Genomic DNA, 24,386 nt, shown 5'->3' on the forward strand with positions numbered 1-24,386 from the left:
TAAAAATCGAAATATCACGAAGTTCTAAATTTGAATCACTTTAATATTTCGTCGTCAAGGATTCGATTCGTGCCTCAGGGTACGAGTCCTTCTCGCCCTTGTCCATCTTTAATTTATTGTAAGCGTCGTGTTTCAAGTTTATATTTCAGTAGGAAAATACATTATTTTATTAACTTTTGTATTAGGACGGTGTTTAAAAGAAATAAATATACTTAACTTTATTTCTTTCACGACTCTTCATTGGTTGGTTACGGCAATTATTACAATTAAGTCAGTTCCTGATTCAAAACAAGTAAAAATAAAAAATATTATAATAGTAAAGTGAGGGTAGTTACATTCACATCAGATTCGATGAACCTACTCACACACCTGGTCAGTTATCCTTTGACCACGGTCGATGCAAACGTGCCTGGAACTTCGAAAATAACAATAAGGTACTCACTAATTGTATTTACCTCATGTTTTATATCACTTATCGACCCGATTATAGGGCCTATGTCATTGTGTAAAATGCGCTAATCTTAAATAACAAAAATAATATAAAAGCGATATATCTAAACACGACGATATTCCTAACTTTAAATCTCTTACTAGATCCTAGTGTCAGGGTTTTTATTGAGCTACCAGCAGGCGATGGCGTCCTGACACTACTCAACTCATGTAATGACTACGCACTTACAAAGTAAACAGTAGCCGGGCCGAGCCACGGATCATCTTACTTTCCGACAAGCGGGTGATCAGCTAGCAATGTTCTAACTAGGAATCACAACGTCTTTATTATCAATATTCTTTTAACGGCCTCCGTGGTCCAGTGGTTGAGCGTTGGGCTCACGATCCGGAGGTCCTGAGTTCGATTCCCGGTGGGGACATATCACAAAAATTACTTTGTGGTCCCTAGTTTGGTTAGGACGTTACAGGCTGATCACCTGATTGTCCGAAAGTAAGACGATCCGTGCTTCGGAAGGCACGTTAAGCCGTTGGTCCCGGTTACTACTTACTGATATAAGTACGTAGTCGTTATATGAGTCATATCAGGGGCCTTTGGCGGCTCAATAGTAACCCTGACACCAGGGTTGATGAGGTTGGTAATTCACCTCACAACCCACACGATAGAAGAAGAAGAGAAGATTCTTTTCTCTTCTATCCCTGGTGTCAGGGTTACTATTGAGCCGCCAAAGGCCCCTGACATGGCTCATGTAACGACTACTTACTTACATCAGTAAGTAGTAACCGGGACCAACAGCTTAACGTGCCTTCCTAAGCACGGATCATCTTACTTTCGAACAATCAGGTGATCAGCCTGTAATGTCCTAACCAAACTAGGGACCACAAAGTATTTTTTGTGAAATTTCCCCACCGGGAATCGAACCCAGGACCTCCGGATCGTAAGCCCAACGCTCATCCACTGGACCACGGAGGTCGTCAAATTAAAGTATTAATGTACATACAAACTTTCATAAAGCAGATAGCAAGAGTACACATCGGCTAAGTGGTTTCTCCTCCGGGAGTCGAACCTAGGACATTCAGATTAGTCATGGACATGGAAAGCATATTGTAACGTAGACTGTTTTTTCCAGAACACGGTACAGCGCACCTGTGGGGCGCGAACAGTGGACGTCGCGGGTGGAGTCGCAAGCGTACGTCAGCGCCGCAGATGAGCAACCCGCACGGCAGCACACCGCGCGTCGCGCTCGTGCTGCGCTCGCGCAGAAGCTGGCCTGTCGCGCCGCAGTCGTACAGAAGGTTAGTTTCAGATGTTTTTTTTTTTTTGCAAAACGACATGGTCTTAAACGTTCAAATATACTGAAACTGCTGGTACTCAGTTTTCTCCAATCCATTCCGGGCATTTGGATCATCTCCTAACTACATGGCTTAGTTAAGCTGGATAAACGACATTGTAAAATATTTAGGTTTATCTGTATATCGCTTATTACATTTCTTTTTCCACTTTTATGGTAGATAACCTAACTTGGAAATGCTAGGGGATTGTGAATTGGCTTTTTAAATCGACTGCGATTTGTCCAAGAAAGTCAATCGTAAGTCGCTCTGATTGTGGCGAGCGTTGAGAACTTTCAACTTTGTCCCAATTGAATTTGAGGAAGACGAATGAAGTGAGTTTTAAATTTTAATATTTTTAATTCAGATTTTAATCATAAATGATTATAGGTACAAAGCAACAAACTAGTATTATAGAAGCTGCAAAGTGTGATGCTCTGTCGCGGGGCCACCACCTCCAATTCAGTTGAAAACGATATAGATTACTGTACGTACCATGTACATAGTGTACGTGAAAAGATTTTATGTGTACGTGCTATAATTAGAAAGAAAACAACAAATTAAAGTGGCTTCGCTGGAGAGCATACTCCCCAGCGGAGCCACTCAGTTTGTATACTTCGAGATGTTTTCTTCCTGTAAATTGAAGTATAGTTTGATGTACGTACTACGTACATAGTGTACGTGAAAAGATTTTATGTGTACGTGCTATAATTAGAAAGAAAACAACAAATTAAAGTGGCTTCGCTGGAGAGCATACTCCCCAGCGGAGCCACTCAGTTTGCATACTTCGAGATGTTTTCTTCCTGTAAATTGAAGTATAGTTTGATGTACGTACTACGTACATAGTGTACGTGAAAAGATTTTATGTGTACGTGCTATAATTAGAAAGAAAACAACAAATTAAAGTGGCTTCGCTGGAGAGCATACTCCCCAGCGGAGCCACTCAGTTTGCATACTTCGAGATGTTTTCTTCCTGTAAATTGTAGTATAGTTTGATGTACGTACTACGTACATAGTGTACGTGAAAAGATTTTATGTGTACGTGCTATAATTAGAAAGAAAACAACAAATTAAAGTGTATATGACGGCATGAACAAAACGTGAAGCGCTGAAGATTTTAAGAAACAATCTCCTTGCGAGAACTTTTTATCTATGCACAGACTACTAAGAGAACCTAGTTCAGACGAACGTCTCTCATACAAAACAAAGAGCCTCAGAATTTAGAGTATGACACTTGATTTGACATATAAAATTATATTGCCACACGCATAAATAATTGTGGGGTTGCCATGGTAATGATATGGCACGGCGTGGCAGTAGTGATAGCTTAAAATTATTTAGATTACTTAAAATTTTGATGACAAGGTTTATAAAAAAAAGACTGCAGTTTACTTGTATAACATTTTATTTTTTAATTTTGTTTTATATTTTATGGATTTTTTTTCTGAAATAAAGCTTTATTATTATTATTTTAAATATGCCTTTTTGCATTAATGGCAAACTTTCATTACCATGGCAACCCCACAATTATTTATGCGTGTGGCAATATAATTTTATATGTCAAATCAAGTGTCATACTCTAAATTCTGAGGCTCTTTGTTTTGAATGAGAGACGTTTGTCTGAACTAGGTTCTCTTAGTAGTCTGTGCATAAATAAAAAGTTCTCGCAAGGAGATTGTTTCTTAAAATCTTCAGCGCTTCACGTTTTGTTCATGCCGTCATATACACTTTAATTTGTTGTTTTCTTTCTAATTATATCACGTACACATAAAATCTTTTCACGTACACTATGTACGTAGTACGTACATCAAACTATACTACAATTTACAGGAAGAAAACATCTCGAAGTATGCAAACTGAGTGGCTCCGCTGGGGAGTATGCTCTCCAGCGAAGCCACTTTAATTTGTTGTTTTCTTTCTAATTATAGCACGTACACATAAAATCTTTTCACGTACACTATGTACGTAGTACGTACATCAAACTATACTTCAATTTACAGGAAGAAAACATCTCGAAGTATGCAAACTGAGTGGCTCCGCTGGGGAGTATGCTCTCCAGCGAAGCCACTTTAATTTGTTGTTTTCTTTCTAATTATAGCACGTACACATAAAATCTTTTCACGTACACTATGTACATGGTACGTACAGTAATCTATATCGTTTTCAACTGAATTGGAGGTGGTGGCTCCGCGACAGAGCATCACACGCTGCAAAGCCTAATGTATCAATAAAGGGTACATCTCTTGATCACGTATCCGAAGCACGCAATCTCGGTTTAAATTTCGATTCACAGTTGAGATTTCATAGTCATGTGGTCGAAGTGGCACGAAATTGTTTTTATAGGCTAAAAGTTTTGTACCAAATCAGACCATTTGTCAACACGGATATAAGAATTATGCTCTGTGAAACACTGATTTTGTCAAAGTTGAACTTCGGTTTCACTGTATACGGGCCTTGTTTATATGGAAAATCTGAAAAAATCATTCAGCGTGTTCAGAATGCCTGTGCACGTTTTTGTTTTCCGATTCCTCCTCGTACTCATATAACGCCTTTTCTCAACAATTCTAATTTGCTAAATATGCATCATCGTTTAAGTTTATATTTTGCTTGTCAACTGCACGATATTATTAAGTTTCAAGAACCTCAATACCTCTTTAAAAAACTCTTGTGGCGCAAATCTGCGAGGTCTTGCTCAATAGTGATGCATCTGCCGCGACATAGGACTGCCGCTTTTCGTGGAGGCTTCAGTTACCGATCTAATAAATGTTGGAACGATATTCCACCGCCCCTTCGGAAGCTTACTTCCAAAATTACTTTTAAGGTGAAATATAAGGAATATCTTCTTAATATTCAGAAAAACGCCGGTAACTGAACTTTATACTTATTTCATAATTATGTTATACACATCTACTTGTCATATATTGTTAATGAATCTCTCTCGTTATCTGTTTATCTGTGGCTTTTATTTTACACATCTGTTTATTTGTCGTATCTATTATGTATACTTTAACCCCTTGGCATACTATCTACCTTTGACTAATACTTTCATATTTTTCGTAATCCCTTAATTCATATATTTTCTTCATAATTATATTTGCTTATTTTCTTATTTATTGTAAGTAAATCCCGACACTTTTTGTTGGCACGATAGTTCAAAGTATTTATAAGCGTAACTTAGGTACTGGCAGAATATCAGTGTTGCTAAGAGTGGTATTTCCACTATTCTTCGCAACAACATGCTGAGTCAGTCCCTTTTCCCTGGCAGTGTATTTTTTTTTTGATTTGTATACTTATCTTTATCTTCTCTACTATTGTACTGCACTGTTTTGGGAATAAAGTTATTCTATTCTATTCTATTCTAATCATTTTAGGTTAGCTATCTTTTAACAAGCACAAGTGCGTATTTGTGTATAAGTAGATACATTAATTTGAAACCTTTTTAAGTGGGAGTAGAGTAATTTTCTTAAATAAATAGTATTTATGTTTAATGTTATAAATATAACGAACACACAAACGTACCTATTCAAATGTGTGGGAGGAAAGGATAGAAGTATCATTAATATGTGTTATTTTAAGTCACGCTGAACATGCTTAATCCTTGATCAAATATATTTTAAACCCTGGTGGGTAGTAAAATGCCCCGCGGAAAATAAATTCAATAATTTTGCTTATAGTAAGTCACACAGCCTCCGTGGTCTAGTGGTTAGAGCGTTAGGCTCACGATCTGGAGGTCCAAGTTTGATTCCCGATGGCGATATTGTCGAAATCACTTTGAGAGACTGTCCTTTGTTTGGTAAGGACTTTCCAGGCTTGAAACACCTGATTGTCCGAAAAAGTAAGATGATTCCGTGCTTCGTATAGCACGTTAAGCCGTTGGTCCCGGCTATTAGCCGTAAAAACACCTCTACCAACCCGTATTGGAGAAGCGTGCTGGAGTATGCTCCATACCCCCTCCGGTTGATTCTTCTTCTTTGCGAGTCGATGGCGATCGATACTAAATTTTTGCTGACCAATAATTGGCCACGCTTACGGCATTGTCAGTGGCTTCGTAAAGGTCTTTAATAGTGCAGGTGTTAGGGCACTTAGGACAGCACAAAAGGTGAGCCATAGTTTGTGGTGATACTCCACACTCGCAATCATCGCAACCATCAACCAGATATCCCCACCTGCAGAGATTATCCTTGCAGCGGCCAACCTGTGTCCGGAGACTATCCGGATGATTGAGTTGAAGGGAGGCCTGTGCCCAGCAGTTGGACATATAGGTATAGGCTGTTTATATTATGTTATGTATATCTGTAAGTAGATATACGAGAAAATCAACTTCAAGTACTTATTCCAAGTTACTACATGACTTCTCAGTACCAGAGACACGTGGTGATATTAAAGCGGAGGTTCGTGTTGCTCCATGGGTGATATATAAATGGAATTATTTACCTACTTATAATATGTGGTTATTTCAGTTCAAAATGCTACAGCTTAATAATTTCAGTAGGTAGGTGTATGCCTTTAAAATAAATTTGGATTTACTGGACGAAATATTTAAAAAATTAGGTATGGCTCGATCAGCGGCTCTACGTTCGTCTTTGTGGACTCTTACATAATACACTTTTGTATTCTGTTGTGGATTTACTGGGTAACCCAACTCAACGGGTTGAAATTTTCACTGACACAGTTAGCTCGACCAATATAGACGGAAATATGGCTCACTTATTATTATAATTGTGAGCTTATGTTATGTTTAGGTTTATCTAAGGGGCAATTGAAGGAATCATATGTCATATTTATATTATTTATAGTAAGTACACGCCTTTTGCGCTAATCAGTATACCGAGCATTCTGTTTATTTTTATAGAAATATTTTAGGGACAATCATAATCTATTGCAAACAATCACCGAAAGAATTGATTAATTATACTCAACTCTATATGTTGCATCAAGCGGTTTAAAGTGAACATTGGAATAAAATAAAAACTATCTGAATGTCTTATAAAGAAGTCAATTTGTTATAGTAAGAGACACGTGAAAAATGTTCCACAGGCAAGACCGCTGGTGCGGGGCTTAAGTTGAAAATAACCCAGTGAAAAAGCAATAAACCCAGCTAGTCTGGTAGTTTCTAAGTTCAATAATGTTTGTCGCATGCGATAAGACTATATCCGTCACTAGAACGTGGTGGTCAAACGTTGAATAGTTTATCAACTCTAACCTACTGCACTGAAGGTAATCTAGGATGGTGATAAACTACAAGCAACATACCTACATATATACTCGTTTGACGTATGTTTGATGTAAATAAGTATACCTAGACGCTGCCCGTGTAAAGAACTATATATTACTTTACACTGGGTTAAAAGTCGAAGCAACTTGTCAGCTTACATTGGGTAAAGAATATTCCTTAAAATTTTAATTGAAAATGAAAAACATACTTTGGTTTGATGAGAAAGCATTTGTTACATCATTTAAACTTCGTTAAGAACAAATTACATAAATAAGTTGGCGTTTATAATGGGTGAAACCTTATCCTCAAACTGGTAAAAGTGTGGAGTTATTGCGGATGCCTACCACATAATGTTGGCGTGTGTACGGAACGACGAAATAAGGATGCAGCTTGTATAGTTGCAGAGATATTTATCAGGTCGGGGCTTGTAATAGTGCTTTATGTTTTCCTATGACGGGGGAAGCTAAAAGCGGTATACACAACTGTTAATGGTTGGCCATCACGGAAGGTGATACTTTTTTACTATATGGGAGTTGTCGTCTGCGAAATCAAAGAAGTGACATTATTTTATAGTAAGACAAAAGTTTTTTAAATAAATTAAAAATGATTTGACAGCGTTAGTACTAGCTGTAGGTGGTGTTGGAGGAGATTGAAAATAATGAGTTGGACAGAAAGAGTTACTATAATGAGGAAGTGCACTAGCGCTTCCTCATAAGTAAGAGTACGTTAGTATTATATGATCTGTGGTAACCGTAAGGTAAAAGAGGCAAATATTGAGAGTTATTGAGGACAGAAGCGGCAAGATGATTGGATACTTAATTAGACACGACGAATTTATTACAAACACCATACAAGTGAAGTTACAAGGAAAGAGAGGAAGAGGACGACCAAGAAGAGCTTACATGGAACAGATTAAAGAGAAGGTGATCGTCGTGTCTTATAAGGAAGTGAAACAATTGGCCTTTGATAGACAAGAATGGAGAATGCTACACCGAGAAGAGCATTATTAAATTAATGATGTTGAGTACATGATAATCTTTATTATTTTTATGTGCAATTCAATAAGAAAGGTTAAAAGAAAGGTTTGGTATTAAGGGTTATAAAGTCCAATTCGCATCATTCATAGCATAGTTAGCACAGCTTAGCGCTAATGTTACTTTGTCCGGTCAAATAATTAATGCCATCAAAGGCAAACTTACAATAAGTCACGTCAAAGAAAGCTAACTGTGAAATACTTATTATGAAATATTTTTCGTATCACGTCTTGTTTATGATAGTTTAAGCGGATTATATTAATATATATGTTAAGTTTACTGCTGTATAGTTCAGTGTTTGTTGTTTACATCACGTTAGAGACACATAGATATCCACACGCGTCTAAACATGTTGAACTTTATATACTGAGTGGAAGGCAAACTTTTTAGGCAGGATTTACATTAATGAAACTAGTCTATTTCTGGAACAATTTAGTGTTACAAAAGTTTAAAATGTAATTAAATGTTAAAAGATTAAAATCTACATTAGTTTTGAAGGCAAAACAAACTACACGAAACATCTGAGGCCTACAATGCCACATAGGTTTTTGTTCATGCCTACGTACAAAACTTATACATCAAAGTACGTCATCGAGTACCTTTTTTATTTATTCATAATAAATATGCGTAACTTTCGTAGCCACTTGCTACGGCGTAGCACCGTATGTAGCATTGACGAAGGCGGGCTGTAAAACGTGTCAGGCTTGTCAGGTGATAAATTCCATTCCTTATCAAACCACTGGAGACTAGACCTTATAATTAATCCCACATGAAGCATTTTACAGGGTGTGACGGCTCATAACCAACTAATTAATTAAACTTAGTTGCGTCACTTAGCCAATATCGATTAAGTGCTATTTTACGACATATACAAGTTTATTTTAAACATTCTGCTATTTAGCTGTTGCAGTAGTCTAAATGCATAACGTCATTTAAGTTGAAAGCATATGAATTTGTTATTGAGAATTCATAGCATTTAGTTCTGACACAGTTTTGCTCTTTGAAGTATTATGGGTGTAAAATATTGTTACAGCCTGAAGTATGAATTAGTGATGCTCGAATATGTTGGTATAGATCGGAAAAGCTTTTAGAAGAGGAAACAGTACCTAACAAAAGTAATGTCCCAAGAGAAGTCGAAGTGGGAAACAAAAGTAATATCTTTTCCATATACTTAGTGGAAGTAATGCAGACATCATCGTAGATTAAGCACTTTGCACAAAATTATGTGAAACATTTTGCAGACACAATGTTGTCATCGATATTCCATCGAGCACCTGTACGTTAATGGATTTTTTATGAAATACAACTGTGGTGCTATTATTCTTTCCACGGGAAAAAGCTTTTTCTTTTTCACGAGTTAGAGTCACGTTTGCCATCTCACCGTAAAAGTGTCCAGTGGGAAGTGAAAAGTTATTTATTTATTTATCCTCTCGCAGTGCAGAATAAATTTCTAATATTTTAGAATAAAAATATTGCAAGATCCACGAAATGTTTTTCCGTGTCAACCGATACTTTGTGGATGCGAGAAAAGCTTCGCACGGATGTGTGCCGGCGATCGGAAAGCAATTCCTAGGCTCCAGCTAGCTAGATATTATCTAGACGTCTTCTCTCCCACTACCGTCCGTGGCCATTTCGACCTGATTTACCTTGATAACCATTTGATAGGATCCGGGTGGTATAAATTTTAAATTTCCGCCGTTATGGCGTTTCCTCCCATATTCTAGTGACAAATTTTATAAGGTGATAAAACGTTATCTGCAATCTCGTCATCTTTATTGCGGTGATAACATACGCTCGGTCCGTATTCGAGAATTGATCGTTATATTCAAATATGTATGTTTATAAGGTAGATTAACACCAAGAGAGAGATTTGAGTGTAATATCGAATATCTGAGTCCTAAACCAACAGCTTATTAACTTTACTACCGTAGTGTAGATACGCTTTGCGAAAATTAGTATTAATTATACATTCCTTTTGATGATAATTAACTCAATCACATTTCCATTTGTACGCTACGATCTACGTTTTACATGTAGCCAATTTAGGTGTTTAATTATGTAGTATTTTCGTTGAGCAACTGTAAAATCAATTTAAATATAATTAATAAAGGAACTGGCTAGTAGCTACGGAAATTACACATATTTATAATGAATATAAAAGTTAGTCGATGACGTACTTTGATGTAAACTGTATCGTATTGTTATTGGTCAGGAAAAAAATAGTATCGATCGCCATCGACTCGCAAAGAAGAAGAAGGAATTGCAATAATCGTTGTTTATATATGGTTAGAATTGGATAGTTCAACGCTGCTATATATTTTTACTTAGTCTATTTCTTACTCCCAGTACGACATAGAAGTACAATAACGTTTATCAAATTTGTAAAAATCTGCGCTCGAGGACGTTTCAGGCAGTATACAATCAGACGAGTTCATTCCAAGGGTGTTTCTATTGTTGAATACCTATTCTAAGAGTACTTGTACGGATTCAGATTACGCTTCACAGAAAAGAGCATTTAAATGGACCACCTGGGGTTTTCATTATCGTCAGATATGATTGATAGCAAAAGTTATACGTATTATTGTAATACGACGACAATTGAGAGCGGCCGCGGAAAATTAGAAGTTATTGATACGAAAAACCTTTCATTTTGTATCTCTTGTATGATGTTGTAATAAAATGAGTTATATTTTATTATTATGGCACGGGAATAATTCAGCTGTAACATGTTTAAAAGTATTTCATCTTCATTCTTTAAAGCGAGTAACGATTATGTATTCATAAAATGAATTAAAATTAACCTAACCCTAGTAATCGACTAAACGATTACTTACTTACAACTTCAATTCGCCAATATACAGTTTTTGTTTCTTTGGCTATACAGACAAAATATGTACCGAAAGTAGCAACATTGTGTTAGAATCTTTTTCTTGCTTAGGTATATCTCATGGGAGGTTCCATACAACATTAGAATAGGAATAGGCAATAATAATGTTCTAACTCGCGAGCATCTTATCATAAAATGAACATACTTCTTTTTCTATTTTTTACTTGACTCTGGATATTTTGTACTAGATATAGTTACTAGAAATAATTGTATGCCTAGGTCACTTAGGCACTTGCTTGATTTGAATTTATGTTGCTTCCACGCTGAAAATAATCACTGCAAAGATAATGGTTTATTGAAAAAGATTAACGTATACTTATCTATAGGTATTTTTAGACAATGAACTAACAATAAAAAATGCGTCAGTCAATTTTATTTCTAATCCACAATACCAATTAAGATTTTTGGTTAAGATTTTTTGATTGTCTATTCTACGCCTTTTGTATACAATTATACTGAGCACTCTGAGGCTAGCTTCCCATTTGTTTGTGCAGCCCAGTAGTTAATGACATTTTAGCAAACCTGCAATAAGTCACGTTAAAAAATAAATCTTCTTGTCGTGTGGGTTATGAGGTGGAATACCAACCTCATCAACCCTGGTATCAGGGTTATTACTGAGCCGCCAAAGGCCCCTGACATGGCTCATGTAACGACTACATACTTACATCAGTAAGTAGTAACCGGAACCAACGGCTTAAACTTAAACGGTTCTAACCACACTAGGGATCACAAAGTGAGTTTTGTGATATGTCCCCACCGGGATTCGAACCCGGAGCCTCCGGATCGTGAGCCCAGCGTTCAACACTGGGACACGGAGGCCGTTACAAAATAAATAAATTATATATGTATAATATTTCAACAGAGAACTATTTTTATTTGGCTCGCTCAAATCTGATGTTACAAAAATTTTAAAACATTATATAACCACTACACAGTTACAAATAATGGATAATAACGAACAAAGTAAAAACATATTTCTGTAGAAATATATATTGCCTATATAGGTATACGGGGTGACGTAAAGGTTTAAGTTTTTAATATAAACTTGAGTAGAAGTACTCTTTGCATAACATAATATATCTAATGCACCTATATATTCAGCAATTATTTATGGTTTAGAAAGTATGAACTATATTCAACTTTTTTACGTACCTATTTCATAGTTTACGTCGACTTTAATATTCTTTTAGTTTTAAAACACGTAATGACGTGAGCAGTACTTTTCCTATAAAAGATAAAAGTTTGAGTGTTCCAAGTATTCGGGAACAGTACCAAAGGTCATAGTCATAAGTAATACTTCAAAACTTAAATGAGTCGGAAGAATTGCGCAGGATTCGCGACATGGTGATTGGTTGTTTCTTTCTACGGCAATATATTACTTTCTGCACTTATTAAACTTACAAAATGTCTTAGAAGAATGGCTCTTACTAAAATTCTTGGCAAAGAAAACTATCCGTCTGTCTCAGAACATTATTTATTCATTTATTGAAGTGGTTTTTGATGTATTTTTTTTTAGATACTCGTACCCCAATGTAGTAACAGTTGAATAAACTTATTTTATTATAACAACATAAAGCCACGACTATATTCACTACTGGGCTAGTCAGAGGTGCATCTACCGCAAGATGAACTAAGTACCCACGCTAACAGTATATCCACTCTAATAAGACACGCTTCATGTCTTACGGTTTCTTAATTAAATATTATATTCGCTTGCTAGGTACTGAATAAGAATATACGTACAAGTAGACAATACGAAATCTATTATTATGTAGGATGGATGAAAATCTCGTCGCTCGAGGAGTTTCCCATCGTGTCAGCGTCGAACAAATATTCAAGTGTCGTATCAAGTCACAGCAAGCATTTCTGACGATTTAGGATTTACTTACACAGGGTCTAATTTTTTGATATTTTTACAGAATAGTGTATCTCCAGTGTTTGTCTTTGTCGGCTTTGGTTAGTTTGTCAATGTTGATAATTCAGAAAAGCTTTGATACAGTCACATATACATCAATGCATGGAGGTGTAAAAAATATATTGTATTTTTCTTTAGAGAAGTACAGCTGTCACTTAAATGTACACCTGTCTTTTTCGGCGGATAAAAAAATACTCGTAGGCGAGGGTAGGCATAACTTAAAATCAAATTTGGAAGCGTCTACTGGAATCGGCACAATACTAATTCTAGTGAACTTACAATTTCTATCTATATACGCCTGAGAGAGGATTACCTACTTCTCTGCAATCACGAGGAGATAGCATTGTGAAAGTAGTTACAATGCTCGTCTAGAATCTAATGGAACTACGCAGAACTCGTTTTGCGTTGCAAAACATCTCATGTTCAGATATGTGTTTGTAAATTCAATTTCCATTACATATTTCAATTGCTTTTAGTTCTCCGCTCTCCTGCAATTTTGTAAATTGAACATTCACGGTTTATAAATTGTAATTGAAACTTAAGTATTTCAACTCGCGAATGTAATGTCTATAGGGGAGTGGTGATCAGATGACACGCTCGAGACGTGTTATAGGCTCAATCTCAATAATGATTGCCTTTTTGACCCTAATGCGAATAAATCTGGAGTGAGCAGTAGATATGTTGTCTACGATTGTATCTATAATACAATATATATCTTCAAAGTACATATGCGAAAGTGCCTTACGTTGTATAGATTAACTACGGCTTTATTCGTGCGGAGTTACGTGAGAAATACCTACTTATCAGGATCAGCGTTTAATCAAAGGTCCGATATACTTACTCCCAAAATATACAATATACTTTGTATAGTATGAGTGTAGGTATATTTTAATAACTCCAGCTCATTTTTTTAAAGAATTTGTGCTTATATTATGTACATACCTGCAGTGGGATGCCGAGTAGTAATAATAATAATATAGTGCTCAATATTTCATCTTCGAGATAAGTATACTTTATGTTGAAAGCTGATACCCCGATAAGAAGAAATACACTCCGACAATTATTCTTTCAACGATATCTTACAAAAGCGTTTAACTATTCTTTCTATTATTTACTATTTATATTTCAGCTCATACGTATCTAGTTTATTCCTTGCAATAAAATAAATCACTCTAAGATCCCTGGAGTGTGCAGACCAGTTGACCAGAGGTCACTAAGGTTCAAACCAAAGGCGAACTTTATATTTGCCTAGTTTTAGAACAAATAATATCTACGTAACTTTAAGTCAAAACGTAATTCTAACTCTGTGGTTAACCGACCTGGGAATTGAGGCACGCTTTACCTTCTGAGCTCATCAGACCCGTAATTCCTATCTCGATAGACAGAACCACAAATTGTCGTGAGAAAATTTTCAGCGACGGGTACAATTATGGGCATTCTCACACTGGCTTTCACTTTATGAAAATATCTGCGTAAGTTTGTTATCTGAGTATGTTTCATAAAATATATTTTTAACCCGATTCAACGCAACATGATTGGAGTGACATATCTTTCGTACAAAGCTGTGTACTTTTAGAGCGAAAGAGAAATGTTTCTCGTCTCTGTCACGCTGGGCGATACTATATCTGTCCTGCTAGCATTCTAATCATACTATGTTAAATAAGGTACAGTTGCTTCCTCATGTATTTTATGGTAAAATAAAACAAGGTATGCTCAAAAGTGACAGCTAACATTTCATTGGCTATTCTTATTCTGTTTTATTTGAAAGAATATCTTTCTTATATTAATGAAACAATCGTTTTTGGAATAATGTTCCTGCCTACCACCAATTTACATAATTTGTCCACCATTCCCTAATGAGGAGGAGAAGGAATACGCGATAATTTGACTAGGTATTAATAATACCCAAAAAATTGACTAGGTATTAATAATAACCATGTAAATTTTTGATGTCAGTACAGTGAAAAAATGTTCAGCATACCTTTTGTTAATATGTTTATAAAACAGAGTGACTACTGAATTTTGTATCGCTAAGTAACGTAAGTGTTATATGTGCAATATTTTATTATTTGTTAAGTAAACAGAAACAGTTCAGTAGCCACCTGCTTTGATGACTGTAGTGTTTTTTAGGATTCCGAACCTCAAAAGGAAAAACGAAACCCTTATAGGATCACTTTGTTGCCCGTCCGGTTATTTATCTGTCCGTCTGTCCATCACACAATAGACAGACAGTCCAGAGAGTGACAGATTGCAAACTATTTTACAGTTGGTAAACTAATCGACACCTATCTCGAAGCATGGAGATAATAGTTTTTCAACGGCAAAATCAAAGCCTCGGAACACTCGGTTCGCAAGTCGGACTTGCACTTGACCAGTTTTTTTATCTCTTATTGCTACATAGTATTATTCTTAATTCTAAGCTATTACGTCCCATAATATATTCAGAGTATTTAAGTTATTTGAAGTAAATTGATGTAGTAATTCTGTTTCATCGAGTCCAATAAAGAGTATGTTTATTGTACTTGTAACTTTTGCTAACATTTCAAAACCATTAATAACACTACAGTATGTACAGTTAGTTATGTTTGTAATAAACATTATCAGAACGTCAGTAGCACGCCAAGCTGATCCCTACAAAGGATTACGTAAGTATATTCAATAAATTGTAAGTGGACTTGTAATAGCATTGTGAATATGTAATTAGGTAATCCACAAAGAGGTAGAAAATGTACATAGTGATATTTTCAGTGTTCTGTATGAAATACATAGTATGTAGTGTGATTAACTGTACATGTAAATGACAGACGCGATGTCAAGCCACGTAGCGGGAATCGCCGTTCAGAGGGTCGCAGTCAACGCCACAATTCGTATAATTATTCTAAACACACATGTATTGTGTGATTCCAATTGATTCAATTCTAAGTCTGTGGGATATCTTCGGTAAGTAATTTATGTAACTTGCAGACATTATTAAATGCTAAGAACTATATCGTGACAACATTTTTAAATACTTGTTTAACAAGTCGTTCGTGAAAATAGAGTATTTAAGACCCTTTCGGTCCAAAAGGTCTACTTCCCATAAGGACCACAGTTCCAAATCGTCTACTTCACAAAACGGCAACTCCCAAAATGACCACTCTCCCAAATCGGCCACTTTCCCAAAATGTCTACTTCCCACATCGACTATGTACGTTATTTCAAATATCTACTTTTATTAGATTTGAAATATGTGTGTTGAGGATATGGTCCTTTTAATACTAAAGTTTTAGCTACGAACGAAAGGAATTCATTGTGCAGGCAATCAACAAATGCTAATTTATTGTATGATCAAAACAGAAATGAATTCCAATTATTATCTTACTCTACTACCCAATTGGGATACAGTTGTGAGCTTATGTTATTAATGCCGATTGTAATGGATTTGTAATTTAAAATTATGTTATGTTAACGCAATTATATGTGTAACTAATACTATTTGTAGGTAAGGTTGCCAATGACAATGATTAATCTTCTAGTAACCTATAAATTTAAAAATAAACAATAAGTATTCATTATCTATAGGACACTTTATCGTGTATTGCATCGAAAGGTACTTAATTAATTAATTGATTTAAGTGTTATGGAATTTTGATGTTCGAGTAAGTAATTAGTTTATGCAGTAATAATAAAACATTCCATACATTAAATAAATATTTACTAGAATTCATTGTACTTATAGGTTATACTCGTAAAATAAGTTGCATTAGACCGCTTTTTGAAATCCTTCAAAGCATGGGACCAAAAGAACTTTGACTTTTCCAAGTTGCTTTTCATATCAGTGGCTGATATGTTACATATGTGAAATGTGACTTGATACTTGAGACACTGTCATACATTATACAATTCCTCAACATTTATCTTAACTAAAAGTGACCGCGAGATCATTTCAAAGAGCTTATTGAAAAAGTTTAAATACGGAACATTTCGGATATACGAGGCTTGTGAAAATATCAATTTATTCTACAAAGCCGACTCAAGGCCGTCAAGGTCTCGTTCTAGTCAACGTAACAAAATAAATCTGTCCATACGTAGCGTTTTCCTAACTGGCTGTTAGCCTTTGACCGTTCATCTATCTCTTTGTAAACAGATGCAAAGAGGAAACGTATGTACGATCCCGGTACCTGGATTATCCGTCCAACTTGCAATATTAAGTTATGGGGTCCACTCATCACAGTGAATCCACAATGTATAGGTAAAGTGTTTGCGTATGTACAGGTGTTATTTATTTCTGGGACCAAGTGTAGAAAACTATTTTGAAGGATTCCTATAGGTACATACTTCACGTGCCGCTCTAACTCTATTGTTTACCATAATATTTCTCGATACTGTATGTATACTCAAATATGTATATTCTGACGCAATAAATCGAGTGTGGGTTGAAAGGAAACTCTATGAACGCTTCCACACTTAAATTATTTCACTTCCCGCACCAAAAAGGTGTTGTGTGTGGGATGGAAGTAGTTCCCTTTTAGAGTACCATTAAAGTCACATCGAAGTGGAATTGGTTTCTTTTATAATTCATAACGAATGTCTATAAAATGTGGTAAGCATAGTGCACCTTCCCCTCGACAAGTAATTTCAAAGTCTCCGCAAAGTCTACGTCATGTTAACGAACAAGTAATATTGACATTTTGTTCGTAAGATGAAAGTTTATTCGGGAAACTTTGTTTCATTTAATCCCAAATACGGGTTGTAGCAGGCTATCTCCTCGCTAAAAAGGTATTTACCTAGCATCGTTTGAGTCTATTTATAGGTACGTACTACGTACCTATAATGTTAGATGTTTATCAAAATAAAAATATCCAGATAGTGTAATATTCATCCCCGAAAATAATTAGTACTTGACTTTAAAGTATTGAGCAAATTACAAACAACGCATTTACAATTTAAATTTCAGATACACTCCGGAATTTAGGGAAATAAGGTATAGAAACTCTCTTCGTCTATCTGGGTTCCTTCATTAATTCCGCATTACGCCTTTAAAGTCTTTGCTGCAGTGCGGCTTTCCTTGTTATTACACGCTGAACCCTGGGCGCTCTCGCAACAAACGTCCTAGTTCATATTCACAGAGCCCGTACCAATATAACATTAAAAGTAAACAGCTAATAAAGAAACTGCTAAAGATTTTTATGAAGATTTTACAAATTACGTATGTAAGTACTTAAAAAACGCCCCGGAATTTCTTACAAAGAATAAGACAAATGTGCACTCTTAAATATTATATAAAATGAAGATATACATCTTTAGGGAGAAGGGGTGAGATGCCAAACAAAGAACAGAAACAACAAGACGAATTTTACCTTTCTTACCTTCCGGTTATTTGTCATTTGGATTTCTGAATTATATTTTATGCGAAAAGTTGAAGCGGGCGGAATAGAACTGAGACCTGCATCATTTGTTGTTGAGAGTGGACCTTGAAAGTTTTCTTAGTGGCGTGGAGAGATATAACATGTGGGGAAGGCATAAATCACTAGAAGAGCGCGAACTGCTTGGGCTATGTTTCATCGACCGCTAAATGTACTTCCTCACTCATTATTCGCCTTTGTTTGTTTGTGCCCTAGTCACCGTGATCGATCGTTTTGGTACGCTTACCATTTTTCATTGATCCCAGCAAACAATTGTGTAAAATATTTGGAACAATATTAATTATTTTATTTGAAACAATAACTCACTACAGTGTACCTTTACATATTGGAAATGATAGGGATAGCTGACGGAAAACGTTTCCTGTATTTACTGAGTTAATGAAGCGTAATAAAAGTTAGTTATTAATTTGTTTTCACGTTTCGGAATCGTTTTGCATCTGTTTATTGCGTTATTATTTTTCACAATGGTATTTATAAATAACAAACCCTGCAGCCATACTTTCAGGGTTTTAATAAATATTAAGAATCACATGATCACTATGTGAATATTTTTAGTGATATCATACGAAAATAAAGTACTACACAGTAATATTAATTTGAAGCGATATCTTGGGAGAAGTTTGCAAGCTACGAGTGGCTCAGGTATCTAACTTCCGAGAAATTCATAACTTGTCCCGAACTCTCCGAATATCCGAGTTGTATTGAATTACTTATTTGCTTAATTCACCGGCATAAGCTACGTAATCAAGTTGGGTTTTTATATCAGTTCTGTGTTTATCAAGATTAATTTAAAGGAAAATAAATTATCTATGCTAAAAATAAATGTTCGTTCAATGTAAGTAGTTAATACTTTCGTGTCTCATACCTGAGTGTCCCTTCCCTGACTGTATCTTCCTTGAGTGTCCCTTCCCTGAGTGTCCTTTCTCTGAGTGTCCTTTCTCTGAGTGTCCTTTCTCTGAGTGTCCTTTCTCTGAGTGTCCCTTTTCAGTTTTATGTTTTGACTTTGTGATCGATTGCGCGCAATAAATACTAACGATATGGGTGATGGATATGTTATGATTATATAGATTATTGGGCTCGTAATCTGATACCTTCTACACAATTCAGCACATAATACTAATAATTGTTTGGGTCCAACAAAGCCCACATGATATTTCTCTAAGTCTATTTCGTTATCAATTCTAAGGCTACCTACTGATAATCTCGCTACGACATTCTATTGTAGTGTTCAGGCTCAAAGGGTTCAATGTTTTGATTGTTGGAATAGTGCGTGTAAGTGTTTATTGTGTGCTAATGTATTTACTGTTATCCGACGGTTGCGAATCCCTCAACAATGCGAATTATTCGACGATAGTCGAGTTAACAGACCAACGTCGAACTACCATTCGATCAATTCGCAGAAATCTTTCACCGCACATTAGGTGTATATCGATTGAATGAACAGAATTACGGAAGGTATGTGCTTGTTTTCTTTGACAGTACTTAAGTAAATGTAAACGAGTCTTCTGAGGTATGTAAGCGCCAAAGCATCACGCCTGTATCTCCGAAGAGGTATGCAGACGTATAAATGTAGGAGAATGAGTATACTATGTAAGGTAATTAATGGGAATTTGATTGTTTATGGTATGAATGTAGAATGGTTAATGAATGGGACGTAAGGCAGTTTTTAAAAATAAGAAAAGGATTCTATGGTGCGATGACGGTTGGGTTAGATTTTGTTAAAATGTAAGGAGTAAAGATATTTAAAATCTCGTGTTATTTCTATATCCCACATAAAGTGTATACAACCCAGCTCTACGTATATAGCTATGTTTACGTCCCCAGTAATAGAGGGCGAGCCTATTGCCATTAACCAGGCTTAAATCCTGAGAACTACATGATATTAGATAATTGTCTGTGCTCCAAACATGAATTCATGAACTCATACTTTTTTTTTGTAATATGGCGGAAATCAGTGGTTTAGAACCCGGGCCGGGATTTGAACCCGACACAATGAATGTAAGTCACGCGTGCTCCGAACGGAATGGTATAATAAGCATTGATTGCAAAATGTTTCATACTATTGTAACTGTGTAATACTAACCAAGTACTTACTAAGTATTATGTATATTGGGTAAACGGATACATGTTATTTATGAAAATATATACTTACATAAATAAACTCTCGGCCGAAAACCCTAATCTGTTGTTGGGCAGAGCCACAAGTAATCAGAATACACAAAATCAGGATGTGATGTGTTATTTATTTAGGGAAAATAGAAAATAAATTGGTCCATATTGTTGCTGAAAATTACTTCTACAAATAGTTTTGTAGGTACAGCAAAAATATACAGGAAATAAAGGGCGTGTAGGGTATCGTTGGCAGCAGATGTTACTAATTCTGTGAGATAATATTATAAAGAAGGTATCGTGTTATATAGAGGCTACCGAATGCTCATACGGACTTTATTTGTGTTTTTTTATAACATTTATAAATTCCTTTTTCAATATATTTAATTAATAACTTTCGCCGGAGTAAAAAGTTTACTAGGTAAGTGAAGTGAATTAGCTTTTGTACAACGATGGATAGGTTTTTGAAGTGTGAGGAATAGCCCTCTATCGCAGAAGGGATAAAGGCATATAGCAGTTAGTTTCGGGATGCTTCAAACACTAATCCGCGTATGTAGGGAGTAATAGAGAGACTATTATAAATTACCTAGAAAGTTTTGAAATATTGACTCAATATGTGTGCGAAGTTTCTCAGAGCCTGATTTATAAAAGGCCTATACGATTATGGATTCTAGGTCTGGGTTTGCCCTTCACAATTCTTAGAACCGAATTACGGAACAGAACCTATACTTACCACTATTGTGAAGCGTGTAGGGTTCAAGGCCGACTTCAAATAAGTTGTAAGAATATGTGAGCACATGATATAATTTCCTTATATTCACCATTCAATATTCATGAAATTTTATTTAATCAAGTCATCTTTTCGCATAAATTGTTATTAACACTCCTCAGAAACTGTAATATAATATCGAAGTACATTTTATTTTACCCTGATAAAGTAAAACATAAAATGAAGTGAAAATGTTTTCATTCAGACAGTCAACGCCATCTAGTATATGCACCTTTTACTTAAAGAAAAGCGCTTTTCCTCTGTGAAAATGCAATTAAAGTAGTTTAACAAAATTCCAACAGATGTCGCTTTATGTTTCTGTGTCAGTAACATGGTTGTTAACGTGTTTGCAAATAAAAAGTATAGATGTCGGTAGAGTTTGAAATTGTTAACGATGTTGACGATATACGTGGTTTTAGTTTTTTGGGAAAAATATATAAATAGTTGAGTTATTTGGAGACTACAGTTTTGGAGAATACTTCGATATCTTAGTTGGATATCGATATGTTTTTCTAGGATCAAGATGCTCTTTAGACAGTTCATTAAACAAGAATTAATATACGCAACAAGTACGGCACTTTGTTCGGTAAGAAATACCTACCTAAACTTATATTGCAACGTTCAACGTTGAATTGAAAAGAAATCTAATTTAGACCAAGTCCTACTTTTCGGGCGAACGCGTCGTGAGCAAACTTCCTTCCTCGTGTGGAAATTCAAAGTGGTATGTAAAGTCGTGCAGTAGTGGCGTTACGATGGTCGCGGTAGAACTCTATGCTAACGTTACTTAGCTTGGTAAGGAAGTTTGCTGTTTACTGAACTTGGGGGGTTAAAAAGGCTACATCGAAACAATTCATCTAGAAAAGCATTATTGAAATTTGACATTGCGCTTATAAAAGTAAGTGCGCAATGCAAACAAATGTCAAATAACATTATTGCTTTTGTAGATGAATTGCCCCGATGTGGTTTTTTTAACCCACCTGGTCATAATTGCGTAAATATTTGCATATTGATTACGTCTCGATATATTTCATAAAAACTGACGTATCAATCTTAATTCTTTTAGTTAATTTGACCTGCTCCAAATTGTTCTTTCTTACTACTACTCCCTTACAAAATGCAAATCGTTTTAGTAAGGTACCATTCAGTCACTTCTTATGTTACATTTTCGTGACCTATTTTAGAAAAGGACGTGCTTAGGCAATTTGGATGACGCTACGTAGAAAGCCCCGGGGATAGTGAGCTCTACTGAACACAGGATAACAATACTCATCCCTTCACTATTTACTTGGTACGATTTCGCTTTCTTTAGTATCCAGTTGATTTAGGGATCAATCCCAATTAACGTGAAGGATTTTGTTTATATTCTAACACCAGTAAGTACCCAAAATAGCTGGTACTTATTTATGTTCTGGCTGAAGGCTTGTGGTTCTGTATACTTACTCGTAACCTTAAAGTAACTTCCAGAATCTTATTGCATATATACGGTCACGAGAATTAATATGTACCTATACACTTTGGTACCATGTCACATTAACTTTTTTGACAAATTGAACTGTAAGTCTCACTAAATGTCAAAATTGTTAGTGCGACAGACTCCTAAAGTGGGTATTTTATATTGCTCATGACTGTACATAGACTCACGCCTGTAATTTCTAATGGGGCAGTGCCACAAGTCATCTAAAAAGAGAGCAGCCACTGTTGATACGAAGTCCTAAGACGATGAACCTTATGGTGGCAAAGCGCTTTTCATCCATAATAATTGTCCATATTATAAATATTCATATTAGAAATGATAAAATCCTTCTGTTGGACGATAAACTATATTGTTTTTTTTACCTTTTAAAAAGATGTTTTATTACTATAACTGTCATCATAATCCATCATGTGAGAAGGTACGCCTGAACTGAAAAGCATAGAAACAAATTAATGATCAAAATGTTAGAAAACATGCTTCATTTGTAGCCAGCATCATGTTTCTAGTAAGACCAGGACGCGCACAAAAGCAGTTCTTGTGTAATACACGCAGGTATAATTAATTATTTGTAAGGGTCTCTTTGGTCTTTAAAGGAGCAGAGGTCCCGTAAGCGTTTACCTGAGGAGTTCATTATCTCAATTTTAGCCTCTGTCAGCTGTTCATTTGAAGGCTTAGCGATATAAACCTCGGATATACCTGTATTTAGGAACTTCTGCTTACTTTACGGTCTTCTTCTATCGTGTGGTTTATGAGGCGGATTACCAACCTCAGCAACCCTGATGTAAGGGTTATTACTGAGCCGCCAAAGACCTCTGCCGTGACTCATGTAATGACTACGACCTTGCATCAGTAAGTAGTAACCGGGACCAAAGTCTCAACGTGCCTTCCAAAGCACGGATTATCTTATTTTCGGACAAACGGGTGATCAGCCTGCAATGTCCTAAGCAAACCTGGGCCCACAAAGTGATTTTTGTGATATGATGTCCTCACGGGGATTGGAACCCGGGACCTCCGCTTCTAGAGCCGAACACTCAACTACTAGACGGCGGAGGCCGTTACTTTACGGTGCAAATTTGTAAGTGGTGTTTAGGTTGTTTGAGTATAGAGCTCTTAATTTTCTCTAAACACACGATTAGTCACTAAGAAGAGCTCTAAGTTTTTTATGACAAGTTATAATAATAATGTCAAGAATCAATTATCCTAGAGTTTACTTTAAAGGTTCACGCACTTTACACATAGGTAATATAATACACAATATAACCTGGCATCACGCCTGCATCCCCGAAAGGGTAGGCAGAGGTGTATACACCCACTTCTCGCCAGCTGTTTAAGTCCCTTGTAAAAGGGGCGAGCTATGCTACTAATGGCAGTAGCACGATATAAAAATAGTTGTTGCTTGATTTATGAATTGTGTTGTATATTGCTTCTTACCTAAAAACAAAGATAAATAAAAGATGAATATGTCTGTTATCCATGAAATTGGAAGTTAAAACGAGGGGAAATCTTTACAACGCCAACTAATTAAACCACATAATAACGGGTTCTTACCGCGTTCAAATGGGGATATGAGACTCCCGACATTTCGACACTGTTGTAAGTGCCATGATCAGAGGATGACTGTCAGTCATCGGTAAGAACCCGTTATTATGTGCTTTAATTATGATAATAACCGCGTAAACTTAAAACAACGCCAACTATATTATTTTTGAGGTTTTGTTGCTGAGCTTATTCCTTATTGGTAAATCCTGGAAACCACGGGATATCAATTATCTACAATCGAAATATATATTCAATCTCATAAA

General features: G+C 35.8%; 1 protein-coding gene across 1 annotated transcript in view; it reads left to right on the forward strand.

The window, feature by feature from the left end:
• The window catches only part of LOC126366726 (cAMP-specific 3',5'-cyclic phosphodiesterase), a 480,018-nt gene that overhangs the window by 60,241 nt on the left and 395,391 nt on the right, over positions 1-24,386 (forward strand). Inside the window, exon 3 of the mRNA XM_050009948.1 lies at positions 1,578-1,743. Within this exon, the coding sequence (XP_049865905.1) occupies positions 1,578-1,743 (166 nt within the window). The remainder of the gene's footprint in view (positions 1-1,577; positions 1,744-24,386) is intronic.

Source organism: Pectinophora gossypiella, chromosome 5 (assembly GCF_024362695.1).
Source record: "Pectinophora gossypiella chromosome 5, ilPecGoss1.1, whole genome shotgun sequence".
In the NCBI taxonomy this organism is placed as follows: domain Eukaryota; kingdom Metazoa; phylum Arthropoda; class Insecta; order Lepidoptera; family Gelechiidae; genus Pectinophora; species Pectinophora gossypiella.